The sequence below is a fragment of the Hyperolius riggenbachi genome, chromosome 3 (genome assembly GCF_040937935.1).
Source record: "Hyperolius riggenbachi isolate aHypRig1 chromosome 3, aHypRig1.pri, whole genome shotgun sequence".
NCBI lineage: Eukaryota > Metazoa > Chordata > Amphibia > Anura > Hyperoliidae > Hyperolius > Hyperolius riggenbachi.
Window position 1 is genome coordinate 298,841,316 of NC_090648.1, and position 26,398 is coordinate 298,867,713.

At 41.3% G+C, this 26,398-nt stretch overlaps 1 protein-coding gene across 1 annotated transcript in view; it reads right to left on the reverse strand.

Annotated features, from left to right (window-relative positions):
* Positions 1-5,389: 5,389 nt before the first annotated feature.
* The window catches only part of LOC137562309 (protein kinase C-binding protein NELL2-like), a 256,518-nt gene continuing 235,509 nt past the window's right edge, over positions 5,390-26,398 (reverse strand). The window contains exons 16-19 of the mRNA XM_068273644.1: positions 24,441-24,634; positions 23,937-24,113; positions 20,506-20,730; positions 5,390-6,252 (exon numbers count right to left, since the gene is read on the reverse strand). Of these exons, the coding sequence (XP_068129745.1) occupies positions 6,202-6,252; positions 20,506-20,730; positions 23,937-24,113; positions 24,441-24,634 (647 nt within the window). The 3' untranslated portion in view covers positions 5,390-6,201. The remainder of the gene's footprint in view (positions 6,253-20,505; positions 20,731-23,936; positions 24,114-24,440; positions 24,635-26,398) is intronic.

A 26,398-nucleotide genomic window follows, 5' to 3' on the forward strand; every position in this document is an offset into this window, starting at 1 on the left:
CCCTGACTCCTTTGTTGCCTAGTCTACTCTTTGTTGCCCCAATGTCTAGACTAGTGACATTCTGGGACTTGTGGCCTACCCTTTTGTGGCCCTGCCGCCTGGACTAATTGTAATTTTGTATCCTGTTACTTTTTCAACAAATTGTGGACATGTTCCCTTTGTTTGTAGTGTGTGTATTCCTTTACAGAACCCACTTCATAGGCTGTTTTCCAGAAGAGACTATTTGCCTGCTTCCCGCACTTTCAATAGAATTTAATCAGGCGTGATCATGATCCCCCTTCCCTTCCTCCAGAGGTTAGTTTCTACCCCCTTACAAATTCTTTAATGATGGTTGCACAAATCTTTTATGCAACTTGGTTAACTGGGGGAAAACTGCCAAATATTTTTTTTTTTCATTTTAGTCATTCCTAGCATGTATGTCACCTTATTAGCTGATTCCTTTGATCGAGACACTTATGTTTTTTCACACAATGCCTGAAGCATACCAAAACCCTTTAAGCGTTTTGATTTGTTAAGGTTGTTGACTGGCTCATTTTTCCTGCAAAGATAAAATGAAAATGTAGATCTCAGCTAGAATGTGAAGGATCCTGGGTTAGCGTATAAAATTCTGTTTTGATGTGTTCATCACAGACGACGTTGTATGTTGTGTCTCAAAATTTGGGCGATGCAGAGGGGAAATGAAGCGTGACATAGTGCTCATCTAGTTACATGCATCTTGTAGACAGCCGGGTAATAGCTTCATTGTACCAAGCGGATAACGTGCTATTATTTTCTTAAACCTTTCCTTACGTACTCATATTAATATTTTTGCTACCAGAAATTTAGATATGCTTTCTGTTCTTTTTACAAAAATAGAAATGTTCCTCAGTGTGTGTGTTTTCAGTTGCATTATGCCATGAAATAGACTGCCTAGGTAAAAAGTGTTTCTACATTATAGTTTTACTTGCATAGCAAAAAGTGTATTGGCAACATATGGTTGTGCTTTTAAGTATACATAACAGAATTGTTGAAATATTGATCATGCCCAAAATATCCACTTTCATTCATTGTTATCACACATTATCACTTTTTTTTGTAAGCATCATAATGACAAATGGAAGCACCCAAATGGCAATGATCAAAGGTTTACACAGCTTTCAAGTTCTGCCATGACAATATACACACAAATTGACACACACATGTTAATTGGGAATTAAGGGTGATTGGCCATACCTGGGACTTGTTCACTTGTAATTAAAGTAGTCTGTGTATAAAAAGTCAGTGAGATTCTAGGTTCTTGATAGTTACCTGCACATTCCAGCCACAGGAAAAACAAGAGAACTGTCAAAGGAGCTGAGAGAGAAGGTTGTTCAGCTTTATAACACAGGGAAATGGTATAAAAAGATATCCAGAGTTAAGAATGCCAATCAACAGTGTACAAACTAGAAATTGATGGGTTCTGTTGATGCCAAGCCACAGTCAAGTAGACCCACAGATTTCAGTCATAACTGCCAGGAGAATTGTTTGGACCACACATAACTTCAACTGACATCCAGTCCTTACCATGGAAAAGTGGTTTGGATGTTTCAAGATGTACAGTAAGGAAGCATTTGAAGAGAACTGGTCTGCATGGTAGAGTTGCCATAATACAGTCATTATTATGTCAATGTCCCAAAATAGCCTGCTTAAAATATTTAAAACAGCACCTAGACAAACATCAATACTTCTGGAAAAAACAGTAGGGCAGAGTGGGACTGCGGCGCGACTGACATCAGGCAAGCCCAGCACCAACAGGTCTGTCTCTGGCAAATGTTATAGAGGAAAGTTGATTGGCACCAGATGTAAGGAAAATCTTTTGGTTTTTTTGGGTGACTCACTCTGCCTCCGGACCAAGTAGTATTGACAATCGTGCAAAAGAAAGATTTCCGGACACCAGATGAGTTGCAGAGCAATCACTGCTTTATTTCATCCCACCACAAACAGATACAGCTACAAGAGATGGTGGCCTGACAGCCGTTTCGCAAGCACAATGCCTGCTTCCTCAGGTCTGTCTCTGGGGCTGCAACAGGATGGAAGCCAGGAGAGCCCAATGCTGACAGAAAGCCAGGTAAGCCCAATGCTGGCAGTAACCCTGGAGCAGGTGAGAGAAGCACTGCTGCTTATGTTGCGCATACTCAGCTAAAGGAATGAGGCTGGGGAAGCACAGAACAGGAAATTCCCAACTGTGTGATATCATCATGCTGGGACAGCAGGCATTTCCTATTGGTGTGTTTTTTATACAGACTCCCTCTATTGTATCTCAAACCACTGGTCCCTGAATAATGTATGAGGCGCCACTCTTACTGTGCTTTTTCTAACCTAGCTTCAGTCCAAGCTGCTAAATTTTTAAATGGCAAGCTTTACATGGGAAGCAGATGCGTGATACAGAAATCTTCAGCATGCAATGAATACCAAACCACGCCTCCCTTGAGAAAGCTGGCCGCTTGCCAGCGAAACATGTCGGGCATCCCGGCGTGGCGTTTTTGAGAGCTGCCATCTCTCCTCTCCTCCTCCCCACTGCCGAGCCTCTTCCCACTGCCGAGCAGCAGAGCCTTGCCTCCTCACATCCGATCCATCAACGATCCTGTATGATCCACCGATCCAAGGACTAACACACTCATGGGCAACTGTTCATCGCACCAGCCCTCTTACCTGGACGGTAGCCACGTTTGGCTGGACATCAGGCCACATCATCACTCTGGTTGGGTAAAATTCGGATGCATCATTTCCGAATGTTTGACGTTATACATGCTTGTGAAACCAGGCTAGGCATATGAGCCCCCGGCAAGTGCCTCAGTCAGTTATGTATGGGACCTCTTTGATGCACCCATCTGCATACAACTTTAACCCATATCATCCATCTATGCTTCTGCTTGTCTAACAGCTTGAACTAAGGATGTTAATACATGTGCACATGTCTGCTGCATTATCTCTGAGCGCTCATACTTTGGACTGTCTGACATTTTGAATGCAGTTCTGATGTTGCTTGGACTCCATGCTTTTCTATTAACAGCGGCTAGGCTTGCATGCATATTCATTTGGACTTTATTTTGCATGGCTTGCTGCTCCTTTATGCATGTATTTATGTACAGGTCTACAGACAAGTGGTACCACTAATTTAGTATATAATACATAGGACCTCTTTTATAGAGCTGCTAGACCTGTTTTTCTTCCACGGCTGTGTTAGCTAGGTCATGCTGTAGGTGGGTATTTCTGGTGGGCGGTATTTGTGGGGTCTAGGTTTTTTGGGGGTCCCTTTTTGGCAAACTCTCTTTTATGCAATTTGATACATGTGTTTGTAATGTCTATAGGTATATTATCTGTTAAAATAAAAACTCTTTTTGATATTTTTATAACAAAAACCGGTGTGGTCGTCTACCTCAATTCCCCCCATCCTATTATCTATCCTAAAGCTTTTTGTATTACAATGAATTTTTTTTTTTGCATCGCACCGCTTGGGAAAATTTGCATTCAGTGGAAATTACTCAATTGGCATCTATTGGTTTCATTTTTTTATTGCAAAAAAATCACATTGAGAAGCAACCCAATGAATATGCTGCCGGGAGATTTGGGCGCAGTATAAAGCAGATATTTGGCTTACCCGGCTCCTGCACAAGTCCCGGCGGCATTAATTACTATTACCCATCCAGGTCGACGTGGATGGTGGGGAATTATGTAATTCGGCTTCCAGCTATGGCGGCCAAAATACAGTCTTTTAAAAGTAATCTGCACTCCGTCGTATGACTGCGCCCAAGCTACTCACTGACCACTGCTATACCCGTAATTCCGTGGCGCTGGCTTCACCCAAATCTCCTGCACTGATTAAACAGCGCTCGAATGAGAATACATGCCCAGTGAAAACGGGCCCTTACCCATTTCACTGCTGAGCATATCTGTATAGCCAAAGTATGTGTTTTTATTGGTGCATTTAATAATGCCTCCAAGGGGTCTTAAGTGAAACATGACTGGAAGACCAACAAGTTATGGACAGAAGTCTATAGAGTCATGTTTACAACTTTTTTTTTTTTTTTTTTTACACCCAACATAGTACAAGGGGCCATATACGATTAACATTATCTTCAAAGTTTTCTCCTAATCTTCTGATTTAACTAACGTTTTCAGCAATCTGTAAACTACTAAAAGGTAGGTGAAAAGTGCTGTCAACATTTTTCTTGATAGCTGGTGGCTTAAAAGCCATTTTATTACAAAGGTGTGAAAATTTCGCCTGGGAGAAAACTTAATAGAAAAAGTAAATTGCATATGGCCCATGGTTTGATAGTACCCTCTACAGAGAGCATTCAAGAAACATTCTATTTCCTATTATGGGTGTTATAGACCATCTGTACATACATTTCTAAAATGTTTTGCAACTTTTATCGTTAATGGATTATTTAAGGAACAAGTCCCATGTAATCCTCCAGTCCACAAAAAGGACAAATCTGATTTCTAGGCAACAGGCAAACAAAGTTTAGGATCCTGTGGAGGTGAATTCAGAATATTTTACAAAAATAAATAAATCATTTTCACTGTTTTGACAGAACACACACACACACACACACACACACACACACACACACACACACACACACACACACACACACACACACACACACACACACACACACACACACACACACACACACACACACACACACACACACACACACTTCTAGGGCTTTACTAAGCACCACAGCACATTAGAACGTGAACTGTACAAGGAAGAAAGGAGATTTTATGAACTATTTAGAAAGGGGTTCTTCACAGTAACGGTACTTAGATCTTACCAGAGAAAATAGTCATGCCAAATTCTATATATTTTAAAAGGGACTTGGATGCTTTCCTTACTTTAATGGCATTTATAGCTATGATTGCTAGGTGTGAGAAGATGATATCAGGAGGTTTTTCTCTCCACTTAGGTGCAATGAGGCTAAAGGTGTTGAACCTCATGGATGCATGCATTTTTTTCAATCTGAATAAGTATATACAGTAACTGTAATATCCAGCGACGTTGTGGGATTCAATACAGCTGCTCCATGTTCATATCACCGAAAGTAAAACTATGTAAAAAAGATGCTTACTAGCTATGGAAGGAAGGAGGCTTCGGAAATGATATTACCATCCATAATAGATAATGTTTCCTGAGAAGGTGGAAAATGTTCACACAGAGTTCAGGTCTCCTTCTACTCTTCTGGAAATGTATTATACATCTGACAGGTAAATGAAAAAGCAAATCACAAAATACTAAAGAGGAGAGGGTTTCTCCTTGTTATGTGGGAAACTTATCATCAAAGAAAATCTTACACAGAACAAACACATTATATTCAGTAAAACTTTTACTAGTTATAAAAACAACAGGGAAACAAAAGCTGAATTGTAAGTAAGAGAAACATTTATTTAAGTCCACACAAGAACACAATTATACTAAACCAATTCAATCAAGAAAAGAAGTCAAAAAGTGCAAGAAAATAAAACAGTGATGGTAGCTTTTCCACACATTTGTTTCCATGCTGATATGTAAAGCCTACCAAAGAATATGAGGTGTTCAGAACACGTGTATCTCTTCGGTTTATTTGCAAAATCACTCTCTACAATATGTAATAAAATATTTCAGATTGGTGAGAAAATATGTTCAGGTGATGAAGTGCGGTACAACATGGATTCTTCCTAGCAAACATCTCCCCCACCCCCAACCCAGATCTATAGTTCATGTTCAAGGACTTGGTGAACCTAGCAGTGGCACGTTCTCTCTGTATTCATCAATGCGTTTACATTGTGAGTGTGTACATCATTCCTTTCAAGATTTTCCATTATTTTCAAGCTGGTGTTAAAGTGCTTTGTTTTGTCCTTAAACATGACCAGTTCCATTTGTGACACAGGTATTGTGTTTCGCTGATTTCCAATAAAAAATATGATTATGTAGTGAATTCCGTACAGGCATTCTGCGCAAAAAAGTCAGTGACAACTGACGGATATTTGGCCTCAAGGTTAGCAAAGAAAAAATCTTTTTCTTAATTCCGTAAAAATCTCCCAAAGTCAAGATGCTTGTTTTTCTCCATCTTGAACAGTGGGCAGATTGGTTTGCAAATTGTATCACTTTAATATCTGATTTTTGGTGTAAGGTCTTATGTCAGCAGAAAAAACATTCTTTATCCATAAACCTTCTACAGGAGTAGCTGGTTGTTGTTACAGCTGCTGAAGGCACTGTGGGTCCACTGAGCAACATGTGTGACCATTCTGTAGAAGAGACAGAAAGACAGGGTAAGAGGTGTATAGTCATTAGGGTGCAGGTTTGGTTACATCCATATTGAGTTACGCTATGCTTATACTGACAGTAAACAAGCTACAATATATGCTGATCTCTGCTTGAAAAATGCAAGTTAATGCTGTTGCTGCAACTTCTACATGCTGCTAATACCTGGAGACATTAAGTAGAGGATGGTGAAGAGATAACCTTCCATCCAGAAATCACCTAACAGAAGAACAGGAAGTAAGACGCTAATTGGGCATTCAAACAAACCTATCACTGACAGAAAGTTTAACCTCTCCTTGGATTATCCGCAGTGAAATCAATAAAACGTTAAATAGCAGCATAGAGGGCGCAATTGTGGCTGGGAACGCGAAAAATCACTCGCGTTCCCAGCCTGTCGGCTCCTGACGGCGAAACCGGAAGTGGCTGCCGGCGGGGGCACGAGGATCGGAGGGACACGGCGAGGGCACTGGACAGCTGCAGGGGGCTATTGGAAGCCCCAGGTGAGTAAAAATTTTTTTTTTTTTTTACTTAAAGAAAACCTGAACTGAAAATTAAAAGTCAAAATAAGCATACACAAGTCATACTTACCTTCCATGTAGTCTACTCCTCAGTGTTTTTCTCCTGTCCCGCGTCCTGTTTGTTCACTGTGATCAAGGAAATTTTCCGTCCTCCATTTTGAAAATGGCCATTACCCATAACAGCTTTCTGGTCAGCACACAGTTAAACTGTAGCATTGCCCACTTGAGCCATAGGGAAACATGGACATTACCTGGTACATCAGTTTTCCTCTCAGCTATAACTGACAGCAACTGATATTTTACTGACAGCAACTGATATATTTCAGATCTGGCAAAATATTGTCAGAACTGGAAGGGATTATTGTCAGAAGAAAATGGTGAGCTTCTGAGAGGAACTGATGGCAAGGTAACTATGCAATGTTCATTTGAAGTTACCTCATGTGTTTATTTTAAATATTTTTACTCAGTACAGGTTCTCTTTAAAGCGGAATATAACCCTGCATTTCAACTTTGCTCTAAAACATATATAAAAATATAATATATGCAACCAGCATTTTTTTTTTACTAGACCAGCATTGGAAGGGTTACACAGAGCTTTAACGTTCCTGGAGAGAACTGCAGACGCATCCGAAGCTTACATAGATGCATTTTGTTTACATAAATGTATCTAAGTGTTGAATGTGACTCACTCTCTCTGACTGAGAAGGAGCTGGAGGACAGCCAAAGAGTGTGTAACATTTATCACTTGTTACATTCTATTTAGTTAAATGTATCATTCTGAACTTCTGCATATCTCTCCACGGAACTTTAAACCTCTGTGTTTAACCCTTCCAATGCTGGTCTAGTAAAAAAAAAAATGCTGGTTGCATATAATATGCTGTAAATAATGTTTTAGAGCAAAGTTGAAATGCAGGGTTATATTCCGCTTTAAGGTACTCTTTAAGAACAAGGAACACCAAGAGCCTCCATAGTGTACTATGTACTGGTAAATGGTTACTAAATAATCTGTAAATAATGTAAATAATCTGTAAATAAACATTATAAATCAGCAATTTTATTCATGATTTTGCTTACGGTTGCTCTTTAAAGGAATACTATCGATTGAAACGACTTTTTTTGTAATACTCTATATTAGTGTACACATTACCACTAGTGCTAGGGGCACTTTATTTATTCACCCAGGTCTCTCGCTATCCCTGCTTACAAATTCATTTCTCACAGAGCTCATAGTAGTTTGGGTCACCCTGAGCTGCTTGGTTACTCTGTCACACAGCTCACAAATATATATCACTGTGTCACTCGCAGCAGACATGAGGAGAAATAGGCTGATCTGAGGTGGTAACAGGTAACTAAATGAGCTGGAATATTGCTGGAATATAACTAGCTATACCAGGAGTCTGTGTTTACACTCAGACTGGCTGCCTGCTTGAGGTGATTCACTCCAGGCTGCATCCACTTTACAAGCTGCTGAGAGGGGCAGGCCACTGTCTACAATTAGCATTATTAGTATCTTTATCAGTCAAGAGAAGCAAAGATAATAAACACACATTGCTAGAATCTTTGACCCCTTACCACCATATCAATAAGATTCTTTCAGCAAGGTGATAATTAAACTATAAACTGAGGAGTTGATAGCAACTCCCCTGTGCAGAGACATGGTCTAGCCCTCTGGGAGCCGTCAGTATTAGATACATTTTGTATCCAACACTGACGCCAAAACTGACGGAGGATTTTACAGCTGAGAGGAACAGCTGTGTGAGGAATCAAATTGCTCCTAGTACTTGCCCTAATATGTGCTACAACATACAGCATTTAAAAATAAATGCATACATCGATAGTATTCCTTTAAGGGCTGTTTCACACGGACGTCTGCGCGGCATCGCGTTTGATGACGTGCGCCGGCTGCGCGGTCAGGCTTTCGCGTTGCATTTGGATGCGGTCGCGTTTTTTCTTCCCCTAGGGGGACATTACCCGTCGCGGTTTGCCGCCCCTGGAACACAAGCGAAAACCGGGACCCGAATGCCGCGTTCGTGTAAACGCGTGCAAAAGCTCGGTGCAAACTTGAATGGGAGCGTTTAACGCAACGTTCCGAACGCTTGCGGTAAACGCTCCGCAAGCGTCCGTCTGAACCAGCCCTAAGGTTTGTTTTAGTGATTAAAAGTCTGTAGAAAGTTAATGATCAGACCATTGTCTTGCTTCCCTGTCATACAGTACCAGCATGGTACTTCAGTGGAAACTTAGCAGTAGGGATAGCGTTGGTTCCTGCACGATGGAACTGCATGAATAATTTTGCAAGCAAGTGTGCAGAGGGCTTACTGATTTTGCAGTTTTATTTGCCACAGCCCCTTTGGCACCTCCCTAATATATATCCCGATATCCTAGTTCAAGGTAAGGAATATGGAGCCTGTGTTCTTATTTGTATGTTATCCTTGGGGTTAGGACAGTGCTGGGCAAATTACGGCCCGCGGGTGGTATCTGGCCCATGTGCGCTGTTAGTTCGGCTCGCCGACAGGCAGACTGATTCATCTCCTCCCCCACCTCCCCTCCCTGCACAGTTGCAAGTGGGCCACAGGGGATTTGAAACTCAACTCGCTCATCTATTCCCACGTCATGTCTCCATGGCAACAGGAGGTCATGTGACATCAGGATGTGCCAGTGTGTAATACACTGGCACTTCCCAACGTCACGTGATGCCATGTTGCCATGGAGATGCGACAATCGGTGAGTGAGATGAGTTTCCAGTCCCCTGCCACCCGCTCACAACTCTGCAGTGAGGGAGGTGGCTTGGAATTTAAGGAATGCAGCCCTGGTCGCTCAAAGTTTCCCCAACCCTGGGCTAGGATGTATTGCTCTCCTAGTTTTCTCCTGTCTGTGACCATAGTCAGCACACATCGCTTATGCTGGTGTGTGCATGGTACATATTGATGTATTTTGGTAGCTCCATGGGGGAATTAGTTTGATGCTCTATTTGTCCCACAAAAGGATGGCAAGGATCTGTGCTCCTAATCTTTACATAGGTTTGACACACTGAATGCTTGCATGTATGGGCTCTGTATGGCTGATATCGTGGTGAAACCCCTCCCACAGGAAACTGTGAGACCATGGTCCTGGCAGTTTCCTGTCTGTGAACATCGTTGCATTGTGGGAAATAACTGTTTACAGCTCTTTCCAACTGCCAAAAAAGCAAGCAGCAGCTACTTCTGGTGACATCACCTCCCAGCAGTAAAAATGTCACCACGTGATAAATGTCAAAATGTAAATCAGGGAGAGGAAAGCTTTTACAATGGGCAAACGCTGACTAAATCATTTATACATAATTATTGTAAAAATTAAGCACTTTTTTAATTACATTATTTTCATTGGAGTTCCTCTTTATGGGTCAACTGTAACAAGAGAGATATGGAGGCTACCTTATTTATTTCCTATTAAACAATACAAGTTGCCTGGCAGCCCTGCTGACCCTCTGCCTCTATTACTTTTAGCTATATACCCTGAACAAGAATGCAGCAGATCAGGTGTTTTTAACATTATTGTCAGATCTGACAAGATTAGTTGCATGCTTGTTTCTGGTTTGAGACTCACACTACTGCAGCCAAATAGATCAGCAGGACAGCCAGGCAACTGGTATTGTTTAAAAGGAAATACATATGGCAGCCTCCAGAAAGATCCATCTCACTTTGAATCTCAATATTTTATTTCAAATCACTTCACTGTAGCTTCTCTTTTTGTCCCACTTACAAGGTAATTTATCTTTTTTAGCTAGAGTCCAATTGTATTAAGTTATCCTACTCAGAATCTACTGCTTTGGGAGTTAGTAGGGCCCCTTTATCAAGGAAAACGCAAGGAAAAGTGGAGCAAAATGGAAACAGCTGTGCAGAGTATAAAATCAGAAACCCTGCTGCATTTAACACCTGGAAACCAGCTGGTTGCTCTGGGCAACTGCTCCAGTTTTGTTTGCAACTGTCTCTCTATATAAAACCCAGAGGGTAGGAAACACACTAGGCAGAAACGCTAGCATGGTGTAAACCGCTAGCATTAACGCGCATAATGTAACTCAATGGGCTGCATGAAAAGACGCATTTGCTTGCATTCTGCAATGTGCATTTTTGAAATGCAGAACTTGCTGCATATTTTTCCAAAGCACATCTAAAACTCACATAATCTATGTTAATAATGATGCACAGGTATAGCGTTTTATTGTGTCTATTACTTTATTATGCGTTTTTGTATAAAAAAACAAGTTTGATGATGTATTTCCGCTTCCTGTTGACTTCCTAGTGATGACATCAAAAATATGCTTTTATACTGGCCACATTCCCAAAAAATTGCATGAAATGCATACAGAATGCAAGCAAGACGAATGTGCGAAACACAAACGCACTCAAAACACACTTCATTATGACAAAAAACACGCACAAACGCATATGCAGCGTAACGCAACCTTTCACACACCGCCTAATGTGTTCCCAGCCAAGACAGTACCTGACACCAGAAAGCCAACCTAAGATATAATATAGATATTGGGAACAGTTAACAATTCATAACCATAATCAGAAAATGAATAAAAAAAGGACAAATACACATCGTCCCTCTACAAGCTTAATATTTCCCAGATCTGAAGACTGCCAGTTATTGCTTTGTTGTGACCATCCTCTCAAGCTGACAGGCAATGCCCTTGTGTCCTTTCATAACTGTAAATCAGAGCTGAACTGCTGAGGCATGAGGATGGTCCCGTTTCATCTTCATGAGCAATCCTTCTGCCTAACCTTACCAGCATGAAATATCACTTAGAACTGAAAGGCAGGTTGCTCGTCTCCCTTCAGAGATACACTGAGTGGCACTTATTAGGAAATTGGGTCATGTGCTACTATAAAACTTTGGAGGCACACCACAAAAATAGCAGAATATTGTGCATCTGTCACGCAGCATATAAAATAAGAATTCTGAACAACAAGAATCATAGTCTTCTGAAGGTATTCAGCCTCCACACAGTAATGCGGATAAACATGGAAGCAAGTCTTTTATTAAATAATAGCTGTGTTTTATATCTGGGCTGGTGTATTCATTAAAATGCTATCACAGATAATGTGCAGAATATGAAGGAATAAAATGTCATCTCTGCTGATACCTTGGCTTGAATCAATTTCTCTGCTTGCTTCGCTCTGTACTTTCTCTGCTCGCTTCAGTGAGTTATTTGTTGCATATTAAAAGGAACAGTTAGGAGATGAGATGCTCTGTAGAGTGCTATAATAGAATGTATTAAATATTACATATGACATGCGTGCAATATTCATGCCTTATTCTGACACAGAACTGGCTTGTGTCATCAACCTTTTGTGTCAGCTGTAAGGACAAGTTCAGAACATTAATCTTGCCCTAGAGGAGAGTCTGTACATAACTATAATGTGGATCATTGGACTGTACTAATTATTTACTACTTCTTTTCTCCTCAATTTACTCCTCTGTTATTTAAATCCGAGAGATTACCTAACCACAGTGGCAGGGTAAGTAGGGAGCACACTAGTACTTGTGATTTTGCAGGTGGTTTTCAGTTTTCTGGCAGAGATAACATTTCCCACGCTAATTTTTGTGTGTTCATTTGCAATTTTTGTTCATTGTGGCAAAAAACATTGAAATTGGAAATGCCCAATAGACTTAAAAAAAAAAACAGAAGGTTCTCGGATTTTTTTAATTTGAAAAAAAAAACAAAACAAAAAAACAAAACAAAAACATGCAAACGAAATGTGGACAAATTCTGCTATTCACAAGCGGAACATTGCTCCTTATCTAAAAGAGAAATTAAAAGTGTAATCTGTACTTAGAGTGTCACTGTATTAAGAGTGTTTAAAATAATTTAAAATCAACAATGAAATAAACTTACATTGCTTATTTTAGCTCTGGTGTGAAATGCAGGTCTGACATTTCTATAGCTTACATTATATAAATAATTATCACTAGCTTATACTTCTTTATCCATGTTCACTGAAGTGCCTTATAACATCTGCACAGAGATAAGGAGTATGGACAATTTAAATTGAAAAAACTCAGAGCAAGTATTTGCTAAGTCAGGGAAATATTTTTAAAGCAGATTTTTCAAACAGGATAGACACACACTGTAGCTGGTTTACTATCTTTATACGCACAGACTAACAGCTTGTGCTGGAGTATCTTTAAAAGAGGATACAATCAATAATGCATACATACAGACATTAACCTCTTGACGACCAGCTAACGCCGATTGGCGTAAACTGGTCGTCTGCGGGTTACCATGGTTTTCCATGTCAGTTCACGGAGGGTGTCTCTGTGAACAGCCGGAGAGCCGCCGATGGCGGCTCGCCGGCAAAATGTAAACAGGCGGGGAAGAAATCCCTGCTTTTTACATCATACGGCGCTGCTGCGCAGCAGCGCCGTAAGGCAGATCGGCGATCCCCGGCCTCTGATTGGCCGGGGATTGCCGGCATATGATAGGCTGAAGCCTATCCTTCAATGCGCAGGACGGAATTCCGTCCTGCGCAGCACACAAGGGAAGGGAGAGGGAGGGAGTGGGCGAGAGGGCGGAAAGCGCTGCGGAGGGGGGCTTTGAAGAGCCCCCCCCCACTAAGCAACTGCAGCCGGCGGCGATCAGACCCCCCCAGCAGGACATCCCCCTAGTGGGGAAAAAAGGTGGGTAGTCTGATCGCCCTGCTGCACTCCTGATCGGTGCTGCGGGCTGTAGAGCCCACGCAGCACCGATCAGTGTAAAATCCCCTGGTCGGCAATTGGTTAAATTTTAAGAGATTCAACGTATGCATAATCATAAAATGCAATAACACTTCAAAATGTAAAAAAGCCTACCATAATTAAAAAGTGAGCCTTCAGTAGTGCATCTGAAGGAGAGTGCCCTTCCAGTGGATTTGGTTAAGGGTAAGAGAGTGAAGTAATGACCAGGGCCAGTTCTAGACTTTTTGCCGCCTGAGGCAAACTTGTGAGGATGGCTCCCTCCCCATCCCCGATTGGTATCCTGAAGGGTGTAGCAACCAGGAAGGGGGAGCAGCTGGCACAGCAGTGAGGAGGGGGGGGGGGGGTCAGACCGTCACCTTACCTGGGACTCTGCAGTCCGTGCCCCCCCCCCCCCCAGATATTTTCGCTAAATTTAAGTCAGCCAGCAGCGAGCGGAGAAGCAATTACTCACCTTATTCCTGACGTGCGTTCCACCACTTGCCTCACTTCCTGCAATGCCTCCCACTGTACTACAGTGGCGGCATTGCAGGAAGTGACACGAGTGGTGGAACACAAATATGGAAGTAGGTGAGTAATTGCTTCCCCATTCACTGCTGGCTGACTTAAATTTAGCGAAAATAGCTGGAGGGGGATTGCGGACGTGAAAACCCCAGATGTGGGAGGCGGGGATCTGACACTGCTCTTTGTTTCTGGCTGCTACCCCCTCCAGTGCCCCCCCACTTCCGCCGCCTGAGGAGCCTGCCTCACCCCGCCTCATGGGCTGGTAATGACACATTGCTGAACTATGCAAGCCTCTACAATACTGTGATTTTATAGTTCAAATGACATCCAGATTTGAAAGATTAAAAAGTAGCCAAATGGCCTGGATTTCTGCTTAAACCTGTGGGAAATATTAGGATATACAGTATGACTGACAATTCCCTTCCAGCTTTTAGAAGGATGAGGGCTTTGGTAGTGGGCAAAAGCTTGTACAAGAATAAGACATTTGAAGGCTGCCTAAAAATAAGCAAACTGGAACTTTACTATATGAATAATCCTACAATACATAGAATAAAGAATTTAGAGTTCAAAAAGTAAGACATCCCAGCACCTTTTCCTATAAAGCTGCACCCGTTTCAAAAATTGCTTATCCAATTAACTTTTCTCTCAGGAAACAGTTTTTCATCTGATCTACTAAATGATGTCCCAACATCTACCAACTGCAAAAGTACTAACAAGTAGTTGAAAAAATGTAATGCCATATGTATTTTGAGGATTTTCTTCTAGGAGGGCTTAAAAAGTGTTCGATTGATATGGTGCAGCTTATGTGAGAAAACTCAGGTGAAAAACCACCTGAATTGGGGCATGTGGGAAAACTGCAATAGAAACAGGGTGCTCATAAACACTTACCGTATAACAATACAATCAATAATTCACATATTTATCAGAAGACTATCAATACAAATTCATACCAGTCAATTGGATCATAAACTAAACATTTAAATGTATTTTGCAATAACTTTTTTTTTTTAAGAAAAAAAATCCCCCCCCCCTCAAAAAAGGGAATCCACAAACATGGCAATGAGCATTTATCGCATACTTCTAGGCTCTACCAAAACTATCTCCAGATTAATTCAAATGTTTTCAAACAACAGACAACATTTCTTTCTGTAACAGATGCCAGCGTGCCTTTTTATTTATCCAAAACTGTTTAATAAATAAGTCCCAATATGATAATGTACTCCAGATGAACAGCAACAGAAAGATGTTGAGGAGTGATGCAGCAAACATGTCATAACCTTGCTCATACTGGTGCTGGGAGGTCAGGAGGCAGGAAGCCTCCCGTCACTAGGCCATATGCCGCCCAGCCTTCATTAGAGACACCTAATGTCAAAGTTGCCAAATACAGCTTATAACATCTTCAGGGGCTGTCAGGGCTTTTAGAGTGGCAGGACACCAGCTAGATCCACAGTACTCTCAGGGGAGCAGAAGGAACATGCTACTCGGCAGAGTGTTGGACTGTTTTTAATGACATGGATCCTGTCAATGTTTTTTTAAATATTCTGTTTCTACACCAGACATATTTAAAAAAATGTATACTGAATTAAAAGGCTTTTCTATTGTAGCAAGCCTCAACTAGAGCCAGTTTAGTAAATTATGTTATCATCAATCTCTGTGAGTTGTAACGGAAGCACTGTAAAGCCTGTTCACACACTCCCTAATATACCAACATGCGATAAATAAAAGAAATACTAATGAAAAAGTATATATTATAGAGTATGGTCAGTAAGTTAAAAGTGAAATGCTTTAAAATGTTATGACACTCCCAATAATAACTATATGCAGTAAACTATGCCTTTAAATACTGAAACATTAGCTGCAAAAAAAAAATAAAAAAATTCAATGGTCACTATCACACTTAGTAAGTTACAAGTGAGACACTTCAAAGCCCATAATATAACCGTATACAATAAACTACATCAAAAATTTGTGCCGCCACATACACGCACATGCGCTATAGTTAGGGAAAGGTAGAGTATGAGTGGCATAGCAGCAGTCAAGAAGAACACCACAGGGAACACTGGCGTGCTGGAATACAAAACAGAGGACCATGGGATGTTAGAACACATCACAGAGGCAAGGCAAAACTTGAAATGTGATTTGCTGAGAACTGCAGACTGCCTGAAATAGAATTTCATTAGCACAAAAGGATCAGTCTCATGCTCTGCATACCAAACTGCTCTCCAGACCTTTGCCTGGACAGCCTGTGCCCAGAAGCAGCCCTGCTGATGGCAGAACACTAATTAGTCATGTGTTTACAGTGAACACAGCTTCTGATTACAATGCAAGAACTACAGGGCACTTGTTGAGTATTATGTATTGTTTGCACTTGTGGGTATTATTTACTACGGGTGAATCTGTTGATTATTAGCAATGCATACTCATTCACATTCATACACAGTGTTATTCTCTCTATTTCTGCAATGTATAACAGCAGCCCTAGTTATCTGTCATGCTCAACCTACAGTCTCACCTCTTATTGACTCACTGATTTGAAACATACAGGGTTTGATTTGCGACATAACTAGCTGGATACAAGTCTTCAGTAAGTGCTTCATTAAGCAGCAGTTTGAGTACCAACCTCCGGATATCAAAAAGCTAACTAATTATTTAGCATGGGGTAATGTACATGTTTTCCTCTCTACATTATAGACTGATATATCTTGTAATGTGAATCAGCAGCACGATAAACGTTTTCTTTTTTAAAAATAAATAAAGCTCAAAGCAAAAGTTAACCAGAAAAATATTTAATGCCCAACTTCAATAAAAAATCATCTCTCAAGAGTTTCAGGCTCAAATCTAAAAAATAAATTGTTAATTAAATGGTCAAAAATCTAATGTAAAAGCTTTTAATTTAATACAGAACCTGACAATGCCACTCAAAAATGCACCTGTAAAAATTCCACATCTATACAAGGCTTAAAATAAACTTGTCATGAGAAGAACAGGGAGACTGACCTTCACTTGGAAATGCTAGCTGCCTGGCTGTAATTTAGACTCTCTGGATATAATACTCATTGGGATATTTTGTAAAGGAGATGTGTAAAGGAAAAAGAGAGAAGTTAGAATGGGATAATATAGCCAAACACCCCCCACCCAACAAAAAGTACCTGGAGAAACCAATAAAAATGATTGCTTTATTCTACAGCCCTAATTTGTTTCTCTTTGAGGTAGATGTTTTTTGATAATTTAACATACTATTACCACATGTAAAAATATTTTTACTGTGTGAGGTAAAATACCTTACAATAATTTTTTACCGAACAGGTCTTAAAAAAATGACCCCATAGTCTCTACAGTTCTTAGACAAGATAGGCTACCAAATTGAACATTGAATAACCTTTTCGGTCTTTGAGAGGCCAAACTGGCCAGCTAGTGAGGATCATGGAAGAATGTAAAGGCCTTAACAGAGGGGTAAAAATGCAATCTTTCTTTTGGGGAAGAGGTTGATGTGGTGGATAATATTTCACTGTGGTTATTATTTGGTTCTACACAATTACCGAGATGACTGGAAGTGCTAAGCCTGGCCCGTTAGCTACTACCTGGCTAAAAGCATAACTATTTTTCATGGAGGGTTGGGGGGGGGGGTGTTCGGAATAAAAACGTTGCTATACACGCCTGCTCAGCAACATTCAGCAGTCATTTTTGTAAACACGAGTAGACCTTAGCAGACATCCTACCTGACTGCAGATATTGACATAGCCTCTATAAACACCAATACAATGTTAGTACTGTACTTAAACTAACACGAATCTGTAAGCTTGAATGCCAGTTAAATATGTGCCTGGAAAACATGCCTTCCAAATGAATATTTATAATAGTCCTTTACAGACATTTTAAGATACGCATTTAGCACATATTTCTTCCAGTGACGACTATCATAATTCTCTAAAACCTGCATGCTTAATGTAGCATCTTATGTGATGTTCTGACACAGACTTGAGCCTGGAGATGTGCATTTCCTACAGTAACAGTGTGACATAACCGTCTGACAGCTCAGAGCTCTAGAAGTCAGCAAGAGGAACATCTGATAAAAGATATATTCAGAATGACAATCTGTGTGCAGCCAGCCCCAGAGAACCCGACACTGTCTCTTGTGCAGCAAACCTGTTAGATAAGTACAATATAAACAACACCTTTCCCACAATCTTTTAATGACAAACATAATCCTATTATAAAGAGAGGAAAAGCAACAGAACTTGTGATAAATATCTTTCCACAAGGTCTCCACATTATCTGTACCGCTCCAAACAACTTCCTTTATGCAGCTGAGAGATGGATTTTATGTAATAAGTGTCGGGATTTTACGTGTCATCCTGAATAATATACTTGGATGCTTTGAAGCTTTACTTGCCAGGATGATGCTAGGAAATAGAATTATGGATGGAGTGGACAGTAGAAGACCATTAGGTACCAATATCTGGATTCAGGATGATGGAAAAGCACTTTATCAAACAGTAAAAATTGGTTGTAAATGGGAGAAAAAGTACATGTGAAAAAGACAAATAAAATATAAAACTTTGTAATAAGAAAAGTTCTTGCTCTTGTTATGCCTGTACCACTAAAATATTTTGAAACTAAAATATGACAATATAACATAATATAGCACATGTGCAAACTGGAAGTATATCCTAAAAAGAAAATCTAGGTTAAACCTATAGTTTAGCAATCAATATGTAAATATTATACAGTAATGTAGCTAAGTAGCTATAGACCACGCTGTGGCTTTTACATAGGGGGTGAGGGCAGTCTATTTGTTTCCCACTATTCAAAACACATATGTAAGTGACCATTACCATCATAGCACCAATAAAGATCTAATACCGAGGTTAAAGGGCAGCCCCTGGAGGACCCTCCTTGTCCAGGAAGACCATTCATTTGCAACCTCTGCATCCCTCTATACCACTCTAAATAAAAGAACCTACCATATCCATTTATTTTAAAATATTTTACTGATTTTTTTAAAGAGTAAAGTACAGTAGTCTCTAGTAGTACTGCCCCTGTCCCTTTAAAGGACAATGGAAGGGAGAGTGATGTGGAGGATGCCATATATATTTCCTTTTAAGCAATACCAGTTGCCTGGCTGTCCCTGCTGATCCTCTGCCTCTATTACCTTTAGTCATAGACCCTGAACAAGCATGCAGCAGATCATGGGCTTGATTCACAAAAGAGTGCTAACTGATAGCACGGCCATTTTCACGCGAATTGTCACGCGAAACGATAACGTTTCCGTGTGTAACCGCAAATTTCCGTGCGCAAACGATATCGTTTTTGCGCAAAAAAAATCGAGTTTCCCTGCAAAACGTTATCGAAATGCGAAAATTTGCGCGAAATCGCCCGTGCTATCAGTTAGCACTCTTTTGTGAATCAAGCCCCAGGTGTTTCTGACATTCTCAGATCTGACAAGATTAGCTGCATGCTTGTTTCTGGTGTCATTCAGACAATTCTGCAGTCAAATAGATCAGCAGAGCTGCTAGGCAACTGGTATTGTTTAAAAGGAAATAAATATGGCAGCCTCTATATTGTTCTCACTTCAGTTGTCCTTTAAGGATTCCCTGGTAGTCTAGTGGTATCCCTTTTAGGATCCCTGGTAGTCTCAGTGTGCCCCCTTACCCTTTAAGGAATCCCCCTTATCCCTGGTAGTGTAGTAGTTTCCCCTTATCCCTGGTAGCTTAGTGATCGTTCCCCCTTGCAGAGATCGCCAGTAAGTTGGAAGTGTGGCAGGATACGTATCTCACCCCTCCTAATCCCTGCGGTTATCATTTCTCTCCTCTCATTCATACTAACATTGGCCTTTAGTGTTATACCCAAGTTAGTGCCCCACTTGCTGCTTGCTGTGACGAGCACAGGCATGTGCAAGTACATGCGAGCCATACCCTATTTTACCAGTTCTGTTGCTATTACTACTGTCATACTCTTAGCAAGAAGCACTGGACAGTTCTGTTCTGAAAGTTAATAAAGCTGGATCTGCAACTAGGGGATCAGAAGTGTGGAGTTATACAGTATATTCTTATTTTTGCATGTTACAACTATTCTAACCAAATTTTATGTCTTAATAGTCTATTACATTGAAAAGTTCCCGTACAAAGTTGTGGATTTCAGCTATCATCTCCTTAGGTGAATCTTGATGGATTTATTCTGTCCCCATCTTGATTCTTTTGATTGACTATCTTAGCTGTCAGGCAACTAAGAGCAATGGGACAGCTAAGACAGTCATTCAGTTGGCCAGTCACTCACAGAGCTGTAAAAATGTCTGATACATTTCATTGTATTTTTCTAGGCAACATGAAGCTGCTATCAAGGTGTGAGTGCCTTGCATGGTACTATCTTAATACATACCTGAGGGAAAAATAGATTTCAAACTGGTTATAAAAGTCTTTCAGTTCTGCAGGGCAGAATTACACCTGTTGTGTTCTCATAAGAAGAGGTAAACCAATATGGTGTAATTTGTGATTTTACCTTGCATTGACAGAGGGTGCACTCTGTGCCGTGTTTAATCCAAGAAGATCCTGTAAAGCGAACCACATTGGTCTCATCAAGACAAGTCTTTGTGATGTCATTGCGTATTATGTCGGCTTGACACGGGTCATTAATGCAGCGAGGACAGCATTCACCCTCAGGAACCACGCTAAATTCACAGTCAATCTCTGGGCAAGGCAGGGGCCAGCAATCAACTTCCCCTTGCTGCAATGTAAAGGAGAAAATAGCTCAGGAAGGGAAGATCTTAGGTAAGACTCTGGAAAGTGAATCTGAGTTTTGGGCAAAAAAAAACACAACCTAACTTTGTGACGTTACAACTACCTGGCGTTTTTGGCTTTAAATATGATGTACATACATTTGTATTCTTTCACTGAAGTTTCAGGTGTAACTCCAGTCACAGAAATGCAACAATACTGATTTCAATTTAGCCAGACAAACACAATAGCTTATGATGATGATGATGCTATGATTACTATTATATAATCTGACAGTCCTGGAACTGCATGTGAATCAGTAAGGTCCAAGATGTCAGGGTAATGCCATGGACTGTTTCATTTTGATTAATGGGTACATACTATGTTGTGCGATATCAGGATAAGCATTGAATGTGATGGAACCCCAGGTGCTATCCCCTCTAGTGTACAATATGCCCCCCCCCCCGGTGCCCCGTGCATGAACCATGTGGTAATGCACAGATGACTAAGATGGGATTGCTGTGCTTGGACTACTTCTGGTGTATTCATTATCCTTGCGATGGGGAAGTGTACCACACGGCATAGTACTGTGATATATGTGAACAGTGTCTAATGCTCACCGGATCAATTCAGCTACGAATCACAGCAGCCAACACAAGCATGTGGGGCATTGATAGGCTCCCCTCCAAAGCCACATTACACAGCAATGACTTGCTTTACTTCTTGCTCAAAATCCACAGTAGTACAGTACCTCAATAACAATAACATCTATCTCATTGCACAGAGCTGATTTTAAGAAACACTGAAGCCAGTTTAAAAATGGCTTTTTCCCTTTTATTTATCTGAGGCATGTTTGCCCCTGTTAAAACACCACTATCCCGCGGCAGAACGAGGGGTCTTTACCCCCCAATTCCCCCCTGCAAAATCCACAACTTTCTTGGTTGTGGATTTTGCTGCTCATGGAGGCAGAGCTTTTGGCTGCAGCTCTGCCTCCATACGCGTCTATCAGCCGGCGGATCTCGCTAATAGACGTGTGTAGAGGCAGAGCTGCTACTGAAAGCTCTGCCTCTACAGGAAGCGCTCCCCGATTATGCCCCAGGGGATTTGGGGGGTAAAGACCCCTCATTCTGCCTCAGGATATCGGCGTTTTAGCAGGGGCAAACATGCCTCAGATAAATATAAGGTAAAAAGCCATTTTTAAACTGGCTTCAGAGTCTCTTTAAAGTATAATATTTATTCTAAATTGCACTTACATTCTATGCTGAGAGACCTGAGAATGTAGAATTTTGGAAGTGGCTTCCACCCAGTACAGTCTACCGGACTGACCGTCATTGAATGGAATCCCGGATTACTCCTCCTTTGCTACCCACACTGCTGCTACACCTCGTGTGCACTGTCTGTCTGTCACTGGTGTCCACATTAGACTCCTCCCTACTCATTTTGTAATTGTTATCAAGGTACTGTACTACTGCTGTTGCTATTGAGCAAGAAGTGAAGCAAGTCATTGCTGTGTAACATGGCTTTTGAGATAGGGAAGGCAAGGGGAGCCCATCAATGTCCCACGCGCTTGTGTCGGCGGCTGTTATTTGTAGCCTAATTAATCCAGTGAGTGTCAAGCCTAGTGCACACTTTCAATTATGATTGGCTGATTACTGACCAATTTTACCACATCCATGTAATATGAGAGTCAACACATATTGAATACTATGAACAGATTGTGTAGGTAAACTCTCATTCCACATGGAGGTGGCAATATTGGTCAGTGATTGGCCAATCATAATTGAAAGTGTGTACCAGGCTTTAGTGTCACATGGTGATTTCTGGTGCTGGTATAGGAATGCGTGTGTTGCTGTGGAAACGCTATCTACAAAAGCAATATTGTGTGTTTTTTTGTTGTTAACATCCATTACTAAAAATGTGGATTGGCTTTGGTGCGGAGGAGTTGAGAAACAGCAAAGACCCATAATACTTCTGTGGTACCATAATAGTTCTGTAATACAACTAAGGCAGTCAAATGAAGTCTGAATTGGTCATAGTAGTTGCTTCCAGTGGAAATGGTGAAGGGCTTTTCACAGGACTCATTCTTAAAGCCGATTTCTTTGCTCTCCTGTTTATATCTATTGGAAAATATATGGGTGGGGTGTGGTCGGTGATCTGTCTAGTGCAACATGAAAGTGGTTCTCCTAATATGGAAGCAGGCCTGCTTTGCTTCTGTAGCTCTGCTGTGAAGTAACTGAATGCACCGTAAGACAGGTTGTGTGTACTAAAAAGACCTACAGTAGTTATTACCATCCAAATACACCATAGGGTGATGACAAACATTTATACCAGTGCAGTGGACATATGTACGCCAGTTCAGACTGGCTATGTAACATGCTATTGGAAAGCCAGTGGTGTAGCTAAGGAGCTATGGGCCCTGATGCAAGTTTTACAATGGGGCCCCCTAAGCACTCTATATATAACAATGGATACGGTGCACCAAAATCTGCCAATGGCAACTACAGTGTCAGAGGTGCAAGAAGGGGATGGGGAACAGTTTAACCACCTTAGCGGTATGGACGAGCTCAGCTCGTCCATTACCGACAGAGGGTGCCGCTCAGGCCCTGCTGGGCCGATTTTGATAAAATAAAAAGCAGCACACGCAGCCGGCACTTTGCCAGCCGCGTGTGCTACCTGATCGCCGCCGCGTGCAGCGGCGAAAGAAGGTCCCCCCAGCCGCCCGAGCCCTGCGCAGCCGGAACAAATAGTTCCGGCCAGCGCTAAGGGGCGCTAAGGGGTGGATCGGAGGCGGCTGACGTCAGGACGTCGGCTGACGTCCATGACGTCACTCCGCTCGTCACCATGGCGATGAGGAAAGCCAAACAAGGAAGGCTGCTCATTGCAGATCAGAAGAACGCATCCGGGGCGCCCTCTACTGGGAAATAGGTTTTTTTTTATTTAAAAAAAAACCCTCCCGCAGCCGCCCTGGCGATCTCAATAGAACGCCAGGGTGGTTAATGATTACCACTCTTCAAAGTATCTATAGAAGTGATTATTATGAGCACAGCACCAATAGAGAGCTAATACTGTGGTTGAGGGAGGGCCCTTCGGGGCCTCTCTGGCCCAAGGGCCCCGATGCGGTTGCTACCTCTGCACCCACTATTGCTATGCCCCTGTGGAAAGCTCTTTTATGAGGAACAATATAAAAAGGTTGATGTAACAGTTCTGTACACTCACCAAGCATCTGCACTGCTGGCAGTTCTGTACCCAGGTGTCTCCACTTTTATAAGTAATATCTCCATTCTGATGCAAGCATTGGCTGCTGAGCCGTGGATCACATTCAGGACAGCAGAACAAGTCAACAGTTGGATTTTCGCAGTCACAAACCATACGACGACACATCACTAACCCAACCTGGAGTAACAGAAGCAATCTCATCATTTATCTACTCAGTTAGCGCAAAGATGACTAATACAAGCAGTGTGCAAGAATAGCAATGGGCAATGAGTTGCAATCAAGTCTGAGTTTATACTGGATGATGTAAATTTTGTATGCAAAGGTATGCAGCATGAAAATGGACCAAATAAATCCCACCAAGGTTTAATTTGATTGGTCCATTATCAAACTGCATCCATTTGCACACAGAATTTGCATAATCCTTCATCAACTTGAAATTATTTAGATCTTAGTGACCACTCCTATGTAAGAATTGGTGGTCTTTTAAAAAAATAAAATCCTTACCTGGCAGGAACACACTGAACACCGATCATTATCCAACACCCAGATTTGCCCATTATGCTTAATTTTGCCTTCATGAATACAATCTCCAGAGCAGTTTTTCCCATGTGGACATCGGCAGTCATATCCTCCATCCAAATTGAAGCAAGTAGTGTCATTGCTGCAGCTGTGTCTTCCTGTGATACATTCATCGATATCTGCAGAAAATAGTGTTTAAAAATGAAATGCCTGAATTTGATGGAGCAATCATAATGCAGTTATAGGTTTAGTGCTGGTGAAGTACTGTCAATAAGAAAGGTTTTCAATCTAGAGAGACAAACCTTAAACAGTACCTGAAGTTACGTGTGACATGAGGAGATGGACATGTGCATGTACAGTACCAAGCATATTAATAATTAGTTCCTTTTCTCTTTTACTGCCAGAGGGAGTTACATTTACATATACAAGTGACAGTTTCTCTCCAGTCTGGACCCAGTCGGGCTATAATGTAATCCTCACTGGTAAGGAATTACAGCTATAAAACACTTTCCTGCAGAGAAGAGCTTCTGAGTTCTGGAAATAGCTTAAAAAAACGGTCTTTAGTTCTGGCACGTTTGAAAGACTGTGTATTTCAGCATAGACAAAACATTGAATTTTAATTTTATGTTTTCAAACACAAAAAAAAAAGTGGGATATCATCAGTTTATTTACATCTCAGGTTCACTTTAAGAGCACCACTGATGTTTGTACTAATTACTGTAAATACATAACACAAATTAGGGACATTTTCTTCTACCCTATTGCAATCTATGATCACATTAAAGTATAGTAACTGGGTTAAAATGCACAAAAAAAGTAAAGCTTCTTGAAAATATATTAACGTCAATTTTTTTTTCAATGTGTAAGACCAATTTATTATCTCCATGCTAGACAACGATGTTCCACAACTAGGACAAAATCCCAGTCACAAATTTAAAAGTAAAAGTGTGTTGTGCGACACCCGTTATAGCTCAGTGGGAATTTATACAGCCTTTCCTGGCCAACAATACAGAGTTTATGCTCCAGGCAATGGGCGCAGTGATCGCCAGCAAATAGCTGCCAGGGCTTTTTAAACATGTCAAAACCTACAGGCAGTGGCGTAGCTAAGGAGCTGTGGGCCCCGATGCAAGTTTTACAATGGGGCCCCCCATGCACTCTATACATAGCAATTGAAACGGCGCACTAAAAGCTGCCAATTGCAACTACAATGTCAAAGGTGCAAGAAGGAGATGGGGAATAGTTTGTTAATGATTACCACTATTCAAAGTATATATATAAATGATTATTATGAGCACAGGACCAATATAGAGCTAATACTGTAGTTGAGGGAGGGCCATTCGGGGCCCCTCTGGCCCAAGGGCCCCGATGCGGTCGCTACCGCTGCACCCCCTATTGCTACGCCCCTGCCTACAGGGTTGTTTTATAAAACATTGTCCCTAATTAAAAAAATGTCAGGAAAAATGGCCACGAAACATCCCTGAAAGTTCAAGTAAGCATAATAATATATACAGTGTATATATTTTATTTCACCATTCAAAGTTAAACCACACAGTTGTAACATCCTATATTCTTCTAAATGCTCCTAAACTCATCTTAAAGCAAACCTGTGAATTTAGAAAGAGAGAAAGTCAGTTACTTCAGTAGAAGAAAGACTACAGAGGCTTCTCACGTCCTTCTCGGACCTCTGCTGGACACTGGGACCCTCTGAAAGATCCCCGGCCCCATCTTTTAATGAGTGCAGCCCCATTTGGCTTTTCCCATTGAGCCCAAGTAGCTGCATGCTAATGCACAGGAACAAGGCGTCCTGCACTTGTGCAGTATGGACGTGTTCATTCAGGAACAGGAGCGCGGCCATTCCCAGCACTGGAACATCGAGGAGGAAGACAGGGTAAGCTTCCAGATTATGCTGAGGCTTCCCACTACTGAGGTAAGCATCCATTTAG